The sequence below is a fragment of the Lissotriton helveticus genome, chromosome 9 (assembly GCF_964261635.1).
Source record: "Lissotriton helveticus chromosome 9, aLisHel1.1, whole genome shotgun sequence".
NCBI lineage: Eukaryota > Metazoa > Chordata > Amphibia > Caudata > Salamandridae > Lissotriton > Lissotriton helveticus.
The window spans coordinates 723,334,631-723,350,349 of record NC_136070.1 but is presented as its reverse complement, the minus strand read 5'-3'; the positions used below and the strand labels follow the sequence as shown (position 1 = coordinate 723,350,349).

The 15,719-nt window shown below is 42.5% G+C and overlaps 1 protein-coding gene across 1 annotated transcript in view; it reads right to left on the bottom strand.

Annotated features, from left to right (window-relative positions):
• CTSF (cathepsin F) overlaps positions 1–15,719 on the bottom strand; it is a 612,378-nt gene that overhangs the window by 176,082 nt on the left and 420,577 nt on the right. The window contains exons 9-10 of the mRNA XM_078660834.1: positions 5,883–5,963; positions 1,429–1,548 (exon numbers count right to left, since the gene is read on the bottom strand). Of these exons, the coding sequence (XP_078516960.1) occupies positions 1,429–1,548; positions 5,883–5,963 (201 nt within the window). The remainder of the gene's footprint in view (positions 1–1,428; positions 1,549–5,882; positions 5,964–15,719) is intronic.

Here is a 15,719-nt window from a genome sequence, read left to right as displayed (position 1 = left end):
GATGCATCAAGAACCCATTTTGCTTTTACTTCTTAGCGAAAAATAACGATTCGCTATTAAGGAATAGCAAAATGCAATGCATGAAGAAATGACTAAAAAAATAGCGATTTCATAAAATTCCTTAATTGCGACTCGCAAATTGCGACTCGCAATTAAGGAATACCTCCCCATTCATTTCTTTGGGCCTAGAGGCCCATAGGAATGAATGGGAAGACATTCTCAATTTGCAAATCGCAATTAGCGAATCACAAATTGAGAATGCGGTTTCAAGGGTGCAGGGGTGTCCAAAGGATACCCTGTTGCACCCCTGAAATTGATCTGTGCACATATGTTGCGCACACACATGCCCTTAGGGCATGTGTGTGCGCAACATGAAACTTTGACAAGTGCCCTTTAGTGCATTTTTCAAAGTTTTTGCAAATTACCATGAAGTTCAACTTCATGGTAATTTGCGAGCCCTATTAGCAAAATCGCTATTTTTTAAACTTTAATGCATTGCATTTAAGGAATCTCAATTTGAGATTACTTAAATGCAAGTAATCGCAATTTTGCGATGTCTTAATTTGCTATTTTTGCATTTGGGATGATGCATCCCAAATGCAAAAATACCGGTCGCAAAGGGGCAGATTCTGAGAATCTGCCCCTTTGCGAGCTGATTCTAGCTTGATGCATCTGGGCCTAAGTATGGTACGTGTGTGGAGCTGGGAATTTGTTTTAGGTCACCTCACGTTTGTGACAGTGTTTTTTGAGTGCAACACATTTGCAGGTTTATATTATATTTCACCACAGAGGAAACTGTCCAGAGCTTGACAACCAGGGAAGATAAACTGCTACAGCTGTGACCATTATTAAAGACCGCTACACCCATCTAGACTTCCCAATTCCTCCTTGCTCTTTCCACAGCAACCATACAAGGCCTTTACCCTTGCTTGATTAAATTGCCCAATTGTGTTCTCCATATATGTAATAATCAGCTGGGATACTGTGCCATTTGGAAATGTGTTCCTAAATATGCCCTCCCACCTGTTGCCTCCTAACGCTTTTCATTGTTGAAGCCTTGGAATGTCTAGATTAGATTTCCTCTCCGCTATTCAATTTAAAATGTTTGCCATTTTCTATTGTTTGACAGATTATGTCATTATATGGGTTAGACAGAGAGGTTTATTACTAAGATTCTTCTTAGGAAGTCACACCTGGAAGAGTTGTGGCCAAGCGAGAAATGCAAATGATATGGTCTTAAGAGAGTGGCGATGTCAACCAAGGACAGACAGGTCATTCAAGAAAAGTTGGACATTTCTCTTCAATGGCCTGTGCTGCTGAAAATGCATTCTCTCGTTGTGCCCTGACGCTTCCATCCTTTCAAAGACGCAGGCCTTGTCGTAAAAAGTAAACAGTTTTCCACCAGACACTGTCGACCTCTTCACTTACCCTTTTCGTCTTTTGAGATCTCTACAGAGCTGTTGATGAAGACTGCAACCTTGTTGGTGGAGAAGCTGCAGCTCTGCTTTTGGCCTTCATAGTCGTAGTCCTTCTCTGTCTCTAGTCCCCCTGTAATGCATAAAGAAAAATTGCTGAGAGAGGCGATGAAGCTCTAAAGGAATCTTGGAAGTGTGATAATGAGTCATCTGAAGGTGCTCTACTCTCCACGCTGGAAACCAGAATGTGATTTCAGTTCCATGCCGAATAACAGAACACTGAGAATCCACTCATGCAGATGATGCCTGTGACAAAGTCAGCTTGTTTTGTTTCTAAAGAGGAATTTCAAAATGCTACTAGCTAAATATGACAAGTTTGACAGACTCTGTAGAGATATTGCAAAGTACCCGGTCATATTGCTGCACCTGCTATAGGGAAACAACCTTTACAACGTGGTCATTACACAGCAATAGCTTTACAATGCGGTTGTTACAACGACCGCGTTGTTACAACGCAGTACCATTACAACGCAAGTCGCGACAACGACTTGCTCTAGATGGCGCTCTAAACTAAGGAATAGTATAATTTACTATTCCAACACCTTCGCTAAAGTTGCACACACTGAAGTTGGAATAGTAAATTATTCTATTCCTAAGTCCAGCGCGCCATCTAGAGCAAGTCGTTGTAACGACTTGCGTTGTAATGGTACTGCGTTGTAACAACGCAGTCATTGTAACGACCACCTTGTAAAAGCACGCGATGTAATGACTTGCATTGTAAAGAGGCATATTCTCTGCTATATGGTGCTGTGGCCCGCTGTGTGTTCTGTCCAAGGGTGATTTGTGAAGAATGACAGCAGAGTCACTATGCAGTCACTCTAGAATGCTCTGTCCAACAAATCAAAATAATTAGTATGGGGTTGGAGCCTGGTGCTGATGTAAATGGCAACCCTTCTCTAGGGTCTGTGGGCTTCACATTGCTCTTGGATCCTTTGCGGGTGACCTTTCTGCTAAGTTTTGTTATGTTTTGGGGGTTTGCCACTATAAACTGCGGCAGATAGAGTACAATTTGTCTCATTTCAAGTTACAGTTTACAAAAGTAAGGAATGTTGAACATCTAGACACTGTGCATACCTTTCTGTGGGAATGGCCTATTGAAGCAGATTAACAGGCTTATTAGGGAGCGCATCCATTTGACCTTGGTCAGTGGAATATATTGGAATGGGACCACTTGTTTCCTGAAAGAGTTCAAGGAACAAAATTGCTTCATTTGGTAGTAGGGTTGACAGAACTCGCAGAGTTCTACTCTGCAGAATTCTGTGTGTACATAAAACTCTGCGAAATTCCGATAAAATTCCGCCTGCACTAAACAAGGTCTGTTGCTATGGAACGGGTTGTGATGTAAACAAGCTCTTGCTCCAAGCAACTATAAAGTACTCCCAGTGGCCCTTATGCACTATGGACACCCTGGAGAAACGTAGCATATTGGGAAAGATGCGCTCCTTACACTGCAGCTTACAAATTGAGTCTGCTCAGCAGGACTTCAACCAAGGAGTGCATTTGCTTAAGCAGAGCGCCCTGATAGCAGGTCCTCGAAAAGCACCGCACTGAGTTTGCTAGAGCAGGATGTCTCATCTATGGTCCTTGAGTCCGCTTAGAAGTGCAACCAAATATACAGCAGCACTTAGTAGTGAGCAATAATTAACTTACCTGATTGTTTGGAGGCACTTATCCACATGGGTATCGGGTGTCCATGCGGGCTAACATAGCTAGTCCGTTACTAGTGAATGGGTTATGACGTAGACAAGCTCAGCTCCCAGCAACTATAAAGCCCTCTAGTGACTTGCCTGTACTACAATCACCCTGGAGAAACGCACTCCTAAGTACATGTTGGCTAGGTTTCCTTAGGTGCCAGCTGAGAGAGGGTCTAAAATCTTGAGCTACCCACATTAGAAAATTAGTCCACTTAGCAGGACTTCAACCAGAAAAATAGTGAACTTGCTTAAGCAAAGCGTCCCTATAGCGAAGCCTTGAAAAGCGCCTCTCTGAGTCCGCTCGACCTGGAAGTCTCATCTGTGGTCCTTGAGTCCACTTAGAAGTTCAACAGAATGTATATAGCAGCACTCAGTAGTGAGCAATAACTGATCTGAAAGTTTGGAGGAACTTATCCACATGGAAGTCAAGTGTCTGTGTAGACTATAGGTGTAGACCAGGGCCATGGTCCTCATAGGCTGAGGGCCCCCCTGGAAGGGGGGTGGAAACTGTGCAGGGGTAGTGGCCCTGCGGCCAGGGGGGTGCTCACTCTGAACTTCAGGAAGGTGGCCTTGGAGTGGTCTGAGCCCAGCTGGCTCTCTGCCATGGAGCCGCTTATGCTGTGTGGTGGACCGTGAGCCTGATAGGCTTCATGGGGTGTTCTACATACAGGTGCCTGCAGCTGTGTGCCTACCAGGGAACCCTCAGAAGCAGTCCCGGGCATGTGTCTCTAAGAGTAGCATAAGCCTACAGACCCAAACATCACACCCTGTGCCGCACTTCTTGGCCAATGTGCCTCTTGTCCCTGACTGAGAGCCATGCCCTGAGTTGCTATCAGGTAGAAGAGATGCCACCCACATTGTGTTTCAAGTCTGGTGGGCGGCAAACTCCACCATGCGGCAGTTGGCAGAGTTTTTGCTGAACTCCATGCTCCAAGCATAGAGCAGGGTGGCAAAAACTCTGTGAACTCCAATTACAGAGCGGAGTTTACCACCCTACCCTAGTAGTTAAATGGAGCTGTAAACTGTGATATGGTCTTTGAGGAAGCTTTGGGAAGCAGTTAACAAGATTAAACCATATTTTAGTATGATAATGCATGGGGATTGGTGATATGAAGTTTGATGTTATTGGCTAAGACTAGATGTGGGTCTCCCTTCTATAGCTGAGGATTTGGAATTAAAGCCATTAAGATTCTGGCATAGGCTCTGGACCACCGGTGAGCTTGCACACTATAGGCAAGACCTCATTCATGTAATGAACTTGAACCAGCGTGACAGAATCCCGTGGCTGGCCTTTATTAAGAAAGAACTGTATCGCCTGAGACTCCCTGAGTTATGGGAGGTTCCTGAACAAGGCTGCCAAAGGCTCTCTCGTAAAAAACTGGTGGAAATATACAAGGAGAAAGTCTAGCTTCTCTGATGTCTGCACCCAATAACGGCATTTTAACTCATCGCTTTCTGGATTCCAAAAATTCTTATCAATTTGAAGGTTTTATGGACATTATTTTTCCCATTTTAGCAAGAAAATTATTTATCCAATAGAGGTTAGGCACTCTGCCTATCAAAACCTTTACCTGCAAATGGTCAAAGAGGGATGATAAAATCTGTCCAGGATGCAGTAATCATGATGAGGAGGAAATCCATGTTCTCTTTTTCTGCCCAGCTTACAACAGACCAAGGAAATATTGGCTTGCGCCATTATGTAGGAACTTGGGCATTAGGAGTCACTTGTATTCGTACAGAATATTGAAAACAAGTACTCTGCCCCACATAGTCTTTGCAGTTGCCAAATTCTTAATGGCCATGTGGCAGATTAGGAAAAAACTACTAAAAGACTGATATGAACTGTAATGTAACTCCCATTCATGATTGGACTCCCAATGAAATGTATTTTTATGCAAGGTTTTTTACACAGGTGAATGTCTTTTAAATGTTGAATGTTTTATTGTATCTTTCATGGTCTAAAAGACCGAAATAAAGAATTTTTGGATTGGATTGGTTATTGGTTTTGCACATGTAAAATGCCAAGATCAGTTACAAAGAGTTTGCCTCCATATTTGAAGTCAAAGACAGTGGTGAGGGTGGGAAGAAACTGTTGCCTTAAAGGGTAGTATTAGTTGACTGAGATTATTTATTTTGCTCTGAAGAAAAGGCTGAGAGAGTTACAGGGATGACCGCTAGGCAGACTTGCCAACATCCTTCGTCTGTTTGAAATCTACTGGAAGATTAAGTCAGAAGGAAAACCAGGTCGACCCAAAGCCCCAAAACTCTATTCATATTAAAACTATGGGTGAGACCTAATTCCTTCCCATGTGATATCTTAGAGGGTTTTTGTGGGGTGTGTTGAAAATGGACGGCACACCATTTCAAACAGGGATGTCACTCAATGATAAACAAGTATTGTAAGATTTAATACCAAACCGTCAACTTAGAAACCATTACAAAAATCTCAAGTTTGAGAAAAAGACCAAGTGGGACTGAAACACAATTCTGAATGGATTTGCATATCCACTTCCACTTTCTCGTTCGTCTTTTGTGCTGGGATCCTTGGGGTTTCTAAAAGAAAGGGAATGCCCTCATCTTCATAGTTATCGAAGCGGTAAAGCATGGGGACTACAAAACTCGTTCCTTCTCCAGCAGCAATACCGTACTTAGAAAAGTCATCGGCAAAGCCAATAAACTGTCACTCTTTTTACCAACGTCAACCACAACTTACCCAATTTCTCAATGGCTTCGTACGCAGTGGATGGGAGGCCACCCCCACAGGCTTTGTCCACAGTATCACAGTCTACCAGCTCTGCAAAGAAGGACAGGTAGAAATGGTCAATAAAGAAGACCTCACTGATTTTGGTCTCTCTTAGGCACCTAATCGTTTATTAGGTAGTTATAGAAAAAAAGACAAATGAAAAGCCGAATGATAATAATGGAAGGCTAAACTGTAATACAACTTTTAATAAACTGCTAATAATACATTAAAATAAATGAAAGAAGGTGATTTGTGTAAGCAAGCAGCAATAGCTCTTTAAAACCAAATAACATATAGAAATTAATGACAAAGGCTGTCATGGCCGAAACGAGTTTGTCAGCAACAACAATGGTGATGGAATAAAGACATTTTTATTTTTCGACTCCAAAGGGTGATTTGTGGATTCAATTGTGAGTGGTTTTGTCACCGCAAAATAGCGGCACCTGTCCACAAGAGAGAGCAGTGGTACATGCGAGCAGTACGAAACAGATTAAAATTAATGTATACAATGCAGAACCAAACAGATAGAGAGAATATAATTTGCAAAGAACACCAAACATATGAAAGATGCACAATCAAATATATATTGAGAGGTATTCTCTCATTGATTTCATCCAAAAATCCGGATATTCGAAATCAGCCACCAGTCCAGACATGCTATAAAAAGTCAGAAAAGTGAAAACTCTCAATCTTTCAGTTGACAAAAAATTTAAGATGGGTAACACATTGGGTCTATGTGCTTCATTTATTAATAAAAACCTAAAAACTCTGCCTCTGCAGAGAGGCGATGTTAATGAGGGGAGAGACACTAAATACAAAACTAAACAAGCATTGGCATAGCCAAGAGGTCTCGCCTTTGGGACCTTATGTGTTTAGCTATGCAACAGTTGTTGTTGCACCAAGGATATTGTGCTGCATAACTAAATACTTATGAAGTCGCAAAAGCGAGACTATTGGCTATGCCAATGATTGTCATGATGCCAGTGGGTTTGCTGTTATAGTTATTTGATAACCATACACTCGTTTTCAGAACTATTAATTGAGTGCATCCTGCCCGATGGAGATATATCAGCTTTTCCAGTTAGCTCTACAACCATTATTCACCCACCAGACATTAACTGAGCAAATGGTGGGTAACGTCTAATCTGCTGACTTTGGTATTTTCAATCTGACACCAGCTTCGGCACAGACCTCAATATCATATGATTCTATCAAATTCCTTAACCTCTATGTACATACAATTGTATGCCTATCAAGTGTAATGTGTAATTGAAGCATGTAGATCCTCCCTTGATGAACACGATTGTGATTTGTTTAATCAACACCTTTATAATCTACAGTGCTGTTTTCCTGAACAAATGGATCGGGGCTATATAAACAGCCAAACACCCATAGTTATTTACCCGAGCTTGGACTGCTGTATGTACTTTGCGTATTAGCAGGGCTACTAGAATTTGTGGTGGTAGTGTTTTCCTCATAATTATGGATTTATAGCAATTGCCGCATAATCCACTGTCAAATGCATAATTTGCATATTTCAATTAAAAGAAATTGGGTTTTTAGCGCCAACGGATCTTAAGTTAATATTAAGAGATGCCACACCACAGCAGCTATTTGCAAAGGTGAACTGCATTTATTTTAGTTGCTGATTGGTGTGTTCATGTGTTAAAATTGTACAAATCAGGTGAATCTTTTGCCCTGGCCTAATGATGTGTGTTAAAACTACAGAAAAGATAAATAATACTCCCCAAAATGTACCACATTACATCAAGTAATTTTCCTTTTCTTGCAGTTAAATTTAGTCAACACTTCTGCATAATTTGCTCGTCCTTTGCCGCATATTTCCATTTGCCTTGCATATTATGAAATTTACTAACCAGAAGTAATCTATGCTTCAAACTCAATGTGATGATATTTGAGGATTTATTTAAAGTTTAGTTTGACAGCATTTTTGCAAAGTTTGCAGCCTTGAAAACATCTGGTGACAATTTCTCATCAATGAGCAGGAACTCGATGGTCCCATAAAACAATGTACTTTACAGACTCGACAATTTTTGTCAGCTCAATGAAACACACCGCAACTCAAGAATGGGAAAATATGTCTTTGATTGCAAACCCTGTTATATCTGGCAGAAAATCCAGCTGACCAGTTATGTATGGTTTCTGCCGGATACAGATACAGTGGGTCTGTGGGCATTTACAAGAGCAATGTTTTGGTTAAAGCAAAACACATCCAGTAAAACGTTAACCCCCCCCCCAACACACACACTTTGAGTACATATGATCAGCCTTGAAATCCCTGTAGCGATGCTCTGAATGCTGTGTTCTCCTGACCCCCACTTCTTTCCACAGTCCCCCATTTGTCCTTCCACATATGAAAGCAAATGCTATGTGTGCAAAAAGAGCCCGTAAGCTGTTGTCCCTCAAGGAGGCGATTGTGCTGCTGAAGTACACAAATAAGTTCCGGGGGTTCCTATTTTCTAGCAACGGAAATTGTAACATGAGAAACAAGCTCAATGGGGCAACCAGTGGAGTGGAAAAGAACGACAAATACTCTTAGACCTTTCCCTGTCACGTGTATTAAATTTCTATCAGTGACAACGCATGAGCGAGACCTAAAACGCTGTCGCCACGCCATTGTGCCAATAAAAATGAGAAAGTGCTCACAAAAAACAATTAGAAGGCACTGTGTCACACCGCAGAGTGGATGTATGTCATCACAACGCATGCTTTTACTACGCATGCCTTTACAACGCAGGTTTTACAACGCAAGTCGTTACAACGAATTGCGTTGGGGGGTGCTGGATAGTGGAATAGTTTAATTTACTATTCCAACTCCAGTCCCCGTGGATAGTAGGGAAGGTTTTAGATAGTAAATTAAACTATTCCCTATCCTACAGCGCCCTCCAGCGCAAGTCGTTGTAATGACGTGCGTTGTAAATCCTGCGTTGTAATGGTAGTGCATCGTAAAAGTTGCGTTGTGATGGATGTTTCCCCCGTAGAGTAAAAGATCTAATCCCGGTGGGCATCGCCTAAAGAGGACAGGGTTGCAACCAGGAGGGACTAAAAACCCTCCAGTGCAATCCACGAAGTATACTTAGCATATTTACTGACGAGAAAAGACGCATGCCAATGAAACTTGCAGGCGGAGCGGAGACATGACTTCTGGAACTGTATTGATTCCAAGAAGCCCTTGCATGCGCGCTTCTAAAGCCAAGAGAGACCTAAATAAGAAGCCTGTAAATGAATACGCACATTTCTTCGAAAAGTTCTCTCCCTGGTTCTATCGTACTAACAAAGGTCCATATGCATATCGTACCTACGGAGCAGAAGTAAGAATACAGTGGTCAAATAATTTAGGCATCTACTTTTGGTAGTACCGTGGCAAAACCAAGAAAACCCCACTGTGTATGCTAATCATATTTAAAATAATGGAAACTTTCTGCATACCCGTTTGGCCAATGATGGAACTGGCTAGTAGTACCATACTCAATTATTTTTCCTATGAAAGGTAGAAGGGTGTCTGAGCAGTCATTTATTTAGGGTCTATATATGCTTTTCGTGGTAGGATCTGTCCAATCTTCAAAGCATCTGCACAGCTGCCTTGCAGGAGGATGGGTTAATGATATTCAATTACTGTGTAAAAGCTTCTCTGGATATTCTCTTCATGACTCATGATGTAATAATATAATCTTTAGGTCCAGTCTTTGAGACAGCTTTAGCCCTCTCTCCAAAGTGCTGTTTTTAAAACAATGTATATATAGTCACTGAAATAAAGAAAGGTTACACAGACATTATAGTTAGGCTCAAATTTCACATGCACAAAATGATACACATTCAGCAGTTATAGTTATCTGAGCTAACTATAACTTACGCCCCCGCAACGCACTGCTCTTGAGTTCACATATTACATCACTCATGACATGGTCAGTGACATCACTGATGATATCTCAAATGACATCACTCATGACATCATCCAGTGAGTTTGTTTCAAAAATGTTTCTGAAACTTAACAAATATATGCTAAGCTACTGCATAACTTAAATTACTATTCTTTCTGTACTACTACAGAGTGACACTATTTTTAACATATGTCATCTGAGTGGATGTGAGACTGTCTAAATCTGTGTGTGAGTGTTTGTATGGGTGTGTGAGTGGCTGTCTGGGTAAATAAGTGGATGTGTGAGTAGCTGTTTGGGTGAGTGGCTATGTGAATAGCTGTATTGGTGTGGGAGTGGCTCTATGGGTGGGTGAGTGGGTGTGTGAGTGGCTATATCAGTGACTGAGTGGCAGTCTGAATGGCTCTATGGGTGATTGACCAAGTGTGTAAGTGGGCATATGGATGAGCGAGTGGCTGTCAGAGTGGGTTTAAGGGTAAGTGGGTAGGTGTATGAGTGGCTGTATTACACAGTAAGTGTTAGTGTGAGTGGCTGTAATGGTGAGTGAGTGGGCATGTTAGTGCTTGTGTGGATGTGTGAATGGGTAAGTAAGTGGTTGTGTGAGTGGCTGTATGGGTGAGTGAGTGGGTGTGTGAGTTGTTCTATGGATGAGTCAGGGGATATGTGAGTGGTTGTATCGGTCTGTGAATGGGTATGTGAGTGGTTGTGTGGGTGTGTGAGTGGGTGTATGAGAGATTGTATGGAGGTATGAGTGGTTCTGTGGAAGATGTCATCAGTGATTTCATCAGTAATATAATATGAGATGTCATCAGTGATGTCTCAGTGATGCCACTGACCATGCCATCAGTGATGTAACATGGGAGGTCAGAATCAGAATACACTTTATTCGATTTAAAAAGTATTAAAGCATAAAAGCACAATACATATTAAAAGAACATACATTACATCAAGATAATTTAAGTTAAAAAAATTCAAAAGAGTTCAGACAATTTAAGAAAGAGGAGGACCATCCATTGTCATCCGGTATCTAACCACCCCTTTCTGGTATTTGGCTATATAATCAGTCACGGTCCATCATTCAGATATTGCAACTTGAAAAAGGTAGGTCAAAATTGTCTCAGGACGTACAACTTTAAAATAGGTAAAATGCATGTTGTCCTAAGCATAGAATAAAATTTGCAAAAAAAATAACATGAATTGTCGACTGAGCAGAGATATTGTCGCACAAACATAAACATAGGGTGCGAGACCAGTTGTTAGTATTTGGAAAAGTGACCCTGATGTGAAAAATTCCAAGGCGTGAGCGAGTCAGTAACAGCCTATCATAGGCTCCTATGGTGTTTAATAAGTATGGTTCCATTCCTGAGTCAGTCAGGAGTAGTTGATGTGCTCTTACTGATGGTTTCACAATATTAATAACTAGATTAATAGACTCCAAATGATCTAGACATAATGATTTTAATTTGTTCCTGGTAATGTTATTCAAACTGTCAGGACTAGCAAAGTAATCAGGGTGTCCTAGATCCTGTAGGAAATTTTTAACATAGGTCAACCAAGGAATACGGTCTGCCCCATCAAGAGACAGGCAATCGTTGATCAAGTCCCTGTTCAAGCTAGAAGAGGTGCCGGTCCAGACCTTATGCCACAGCAGGATAGGCTGTGTTTTAATCTGATCAGACAGATAAGACAACCCAGCTCAGCATGGCATATGAATATGGCTGTGCTGTTTGGGACTGATAGGAGATATCTTAAAAAGGAAAATGCTACTTACCAGTATGCATCTGTTCTTGGCATGTAGAGCTGCAGAGTTGCACACTGTGCATAGATCGCCACCTAGTGTTGGGCCCGGATGTTTGCAGTTTGTTGTTGTCCTGAAAAGTTCTTTGGTAGTCACGAGATAGGTGACTCCTCCTTAGGACCACATTGCGCATGGGCATCGGCTCCATCCCCAGATTGTTTTTCGCCATTAGGGAAAATGATGGAGCTTTGCAAGAAAAGGAAGCATGCCCATGTAATTTATATCTAATTAATATAATACTGGAACAGACAAGGGTATCCGGGGAGGCGGGTGGGCGTGTGCAACTCTGCAGCTCTACATGCCAAGAACAGATGCATACTGGTAAGTAGCATTTTCCGTTTGAGGCATATGAGCTGCAGATTGCACACTGTGCATAGATTGTATAGCAGTACCCACTCTTAGCGGCGACCACCCCTATCTGATGCAGTAGTTTGGAATAATGTTTTGAAAACAGCCTGGCCCACATTAGCTTGTTGTTTTGTTTGCACATCTACACAATAGTGCTTTGTGAATGTGTGCGGTGTGGACCATGTAGCTGCTCTGCAGATGTCATCTAGGGGAATGTTCCCTAAAAATGCCATTGAAGCCCCTATTTTTCTTGTAGAGTGGGCTTTAGGAGGAACAGATAACGTACGTTTAGCTTTGTGGTAACAAATCTGTATGCATTTGACCATCCATTTAGCTATCCCAGATTTTGAAATGGGATTACCCTTGTGTGGTGGTGAGAAAGACACAAAAAGTTATTTTGTCTTACGAAAAGGTTGTGTCCTTTCTATGTAGTATAGCAATGCTCTTTTGACATCTAATGTGTGAAGAGCTCTTTCTGCTACTGACTGTGGTTGCGAGAAGAAAACGCGCAGTTCCACAGATTGATTGAGATGGAATGGAGAAATGACCTTGGGCAGGAATTTTGTATTAGTACGTAGAACTACCTTATTTTGATGCATTTGCAAGAAGGGTTCTTGGATGGTTAGTGCTTGTAGTTCACTAACTCTCCGCAGAGAAGTAATAGCTACTAGGAAAGCAACTTTCCATGTTAACAATTGTAATTCACACCTGTGTAAAGGTTCAAAGGGAGGTCCCATTAACCGTGTGAGAACAACGTTTAAATTCCACACAGGCGAAGGTGGTACTCTGGGAGGAATTATTCTTTTAAGGCCTTCCATAAAGGCTTTAATGGCAGGCACTCTGAACAGAGATAGATGTTGTCTGTTTTGCAGATATAACATAACAGGTGTATTTGTAAAGCGCACGATTACCCGTAGGTGTCTTGGCGCTGAATAACAGATGTTTATTGTTACCCAACTCAATGGTACTCATTTTATCGGCCTCAGATGGATGAAAGGCTGAGTGGACCCGCCAGGATTTGAACCTGTGTCCATGAGGTTGAATACAGGCCCCTGCAATAGATGCATTAGTCCACTGAACCACTAGACCCGGCTTACAATATTATGCTATTGCAGCAAGATGTAGTCTAATAGACGTATAGGCTAAGTTACATCTTTGGAGATGCAGTAAGTATCCTATGATGTGTTGAATACACATTTAGGGGATCAATATTGTTGTTGTGACAATATATCACAAATCGTTTCCACTTGGCCGCGTAACATGCCCTAGTGGTTGGACGTCTAGCTTCTTTAATGACATTCATCCAGTCTGGAGGAAGGTTCAGATATCCAAATTCTAGGACTTCAGGAGCCAGATCGCAAGGTTGAGCTGAGCTGGGTCCGGGTGTCTGATCTCTCCACGGTTCTGTGTTAAGAGGTGTGGAGGCAGGTGCAGTTTTTGGTGCGGTACTACACACAGTTGTAGCAGTGTGGTGTACCACGGTTGTCTGGCCCACATTGGAGCAACTAGGATGAGGGTCAGAGAATGCTGCTGCAGTTTGCGTACTAGTAGTGGCATGAGTGGTAGAGGTGGAAAAGCGTACGCAAATCTGTTTGACCAATTCATCCATATCGCATTGCCTTTTGACAGTGGGTGTGGATATCTGGCAGCGAAGCTTGGGCATTTTGCGTTTTCGCGGGTGGCAAATAGGTCTATTTGAGGTTGTCCCCAACTCTGAAAGAATGGTTGAAGAACTTGCATATGAACTTTCCACTTGTGGGTCTGTTGCGTTTGACGACTTAACAGATCGGCTATAGTATTTTGTACTCCCGGAACATGCTGGGCTAGGAGGAATATCTTTTGAGGTATAGCCCACCTCCATATGTCCTGTGCTAGTTGAGAGAGTTGCAGGGAGTGAGTGCCTCCCTGCTTCTGTATGTAGTACATTGCTGTCATGTTGTCTGTGCGGACTAACACAGCTTTGTTTGCTACTTGCTTCTGGAAAGCTTTTAGTGCTAGGAATATTGCTAGTAACTCCAGATGATTGATGTGGAGTAATTTTTGTTGCGGTGTCCACCTGCCTTGCATGGTGTGTTGCAGTAGGTGGGCTCCCCAGCCGCAGTCAACATTATCTGAGGAACTGGCTCTAGAAAAGGTCATCCCTTGGAAAGGTTTTTGGTGTTCCACCACTGCAGAGAGCGATGAGTCCGACCGTCCACCAACACTAGGTCTGTTAAGTGACCTTGTGCCTGGTTCCATTGACGTGATAAGCACTCTTGTAGCGGACGCATCTGAAGTCTTGCATGGGGTACAATGAAGATGCAAGAGGCCATCATCCCTATGAGTTGCATGAACACTCGTGCTGGGAGGGAGTGTTGTAGCTGACACTTTGTTAGAAGAGTTTGCATGCTGGCTATCCTTGCTGGAGTGGGATAAGCTAGCGCTGTTGAGGTGTTTATTGTGGCACCGAGGTACTGTTGTACTTTGGATGGCTGTAGATGAGACTTGGTGTGGTTTATTGTGAAACCCACGTTGTGGAGCAGTTGGATGGTGGCAAGAGTGTGTTCCACGCATTGATTGTATGAGCTGGCTTTTATGAGCCAGTCGTCGATGTACGGGAAGACATGGATGAGCTGTCTTTGTAGATGCACTGCCACTACTGCTAAGCACTTGGTGAATACTCTTGGTGCTGTTGTGACTCCGAATGGGAGTACTTTGAATTTATAGTACTGCCCGTCTATTACAAATCTGAGATACTTCCTGTGAGCTTTGTGAATGGGAATGTGGAAGTATGCGTCCTTGAGATCTAGAGTAGCCAGGAAGTCATTTTGCAGCAGGAGCGGAAGGACTTGTTGGAGTGTGACCATGTGAAAATGGTCTGACTGTATGTATATGTTTAGCGGTCTGAGGTCTAAAATATGCCTTAGAGAGTCGTCCTTCTTAGGAATCAGAAAATATAGAGAGTAAACCCCCTTGTTTTGTTGGTGCAGAGGAACTGGTTCTATTTATTGCACTTTTTTCTAGTAGGGATACTACTTTTTGCTTTACCAGTGATAGATGTTCTTGTGACATTGGACGCTGTTTGGGTGGTATGTTTGGGGGATAGATGTTAGTTCTAGACAGTAACCTGACCGAATAATTTGTCGCACCCACCTGTCTGATGTGATGTTGATCCAGGCAGGCAGGAATTGTTGAAGTCTTCCCCTCACAGGAGTAGAATGTTGGGGGGGAAGGGGAGGAAAGTCATTGGGTAGGGGTAGAGGCAGAGCGGGAGTTGTTGTTGTTGCCTCTGCCTTTGTTGTTGTTACCCCTGTAACCCCCTCCCTGGTAGCCCTTAGTGAATGTGGATTGACAAGGGTTTTGTAGGAAGTGGAGGGACTTTCTGAGGAGTAGCCTCTTGTGTTGCCTCTGTATGATGAGCGACGAAAGGAATGTCTGGGAGCTTGCTGCTGCAAGGCTCCCATAGATTTTGCTGTATCGGTGTCTTTTTTCATTTTCTCTAAAGACACGTCAACATTTGGGCCAAATAAATATGTCTCATCAAATGGCTGATTAAGGATGGAGTTTTGTACCTCAGGTTTAAAACCTTAAATACGTAGCCAGGCATGTCTACGTAGTAGGGTGCTGGTATTGATTACCCTTGAGGCGGTATCAGCAGCGTCTAGGGCAGAACGAATGGAAGTATTAGTGATATTTTTACCTTCCTGTATAAGTTAATTAGCCCTGTTTTTGTATTTGTCTGGTAGGTGCTGCATTATGGACTCTAGTTCATCGTAATGTGCC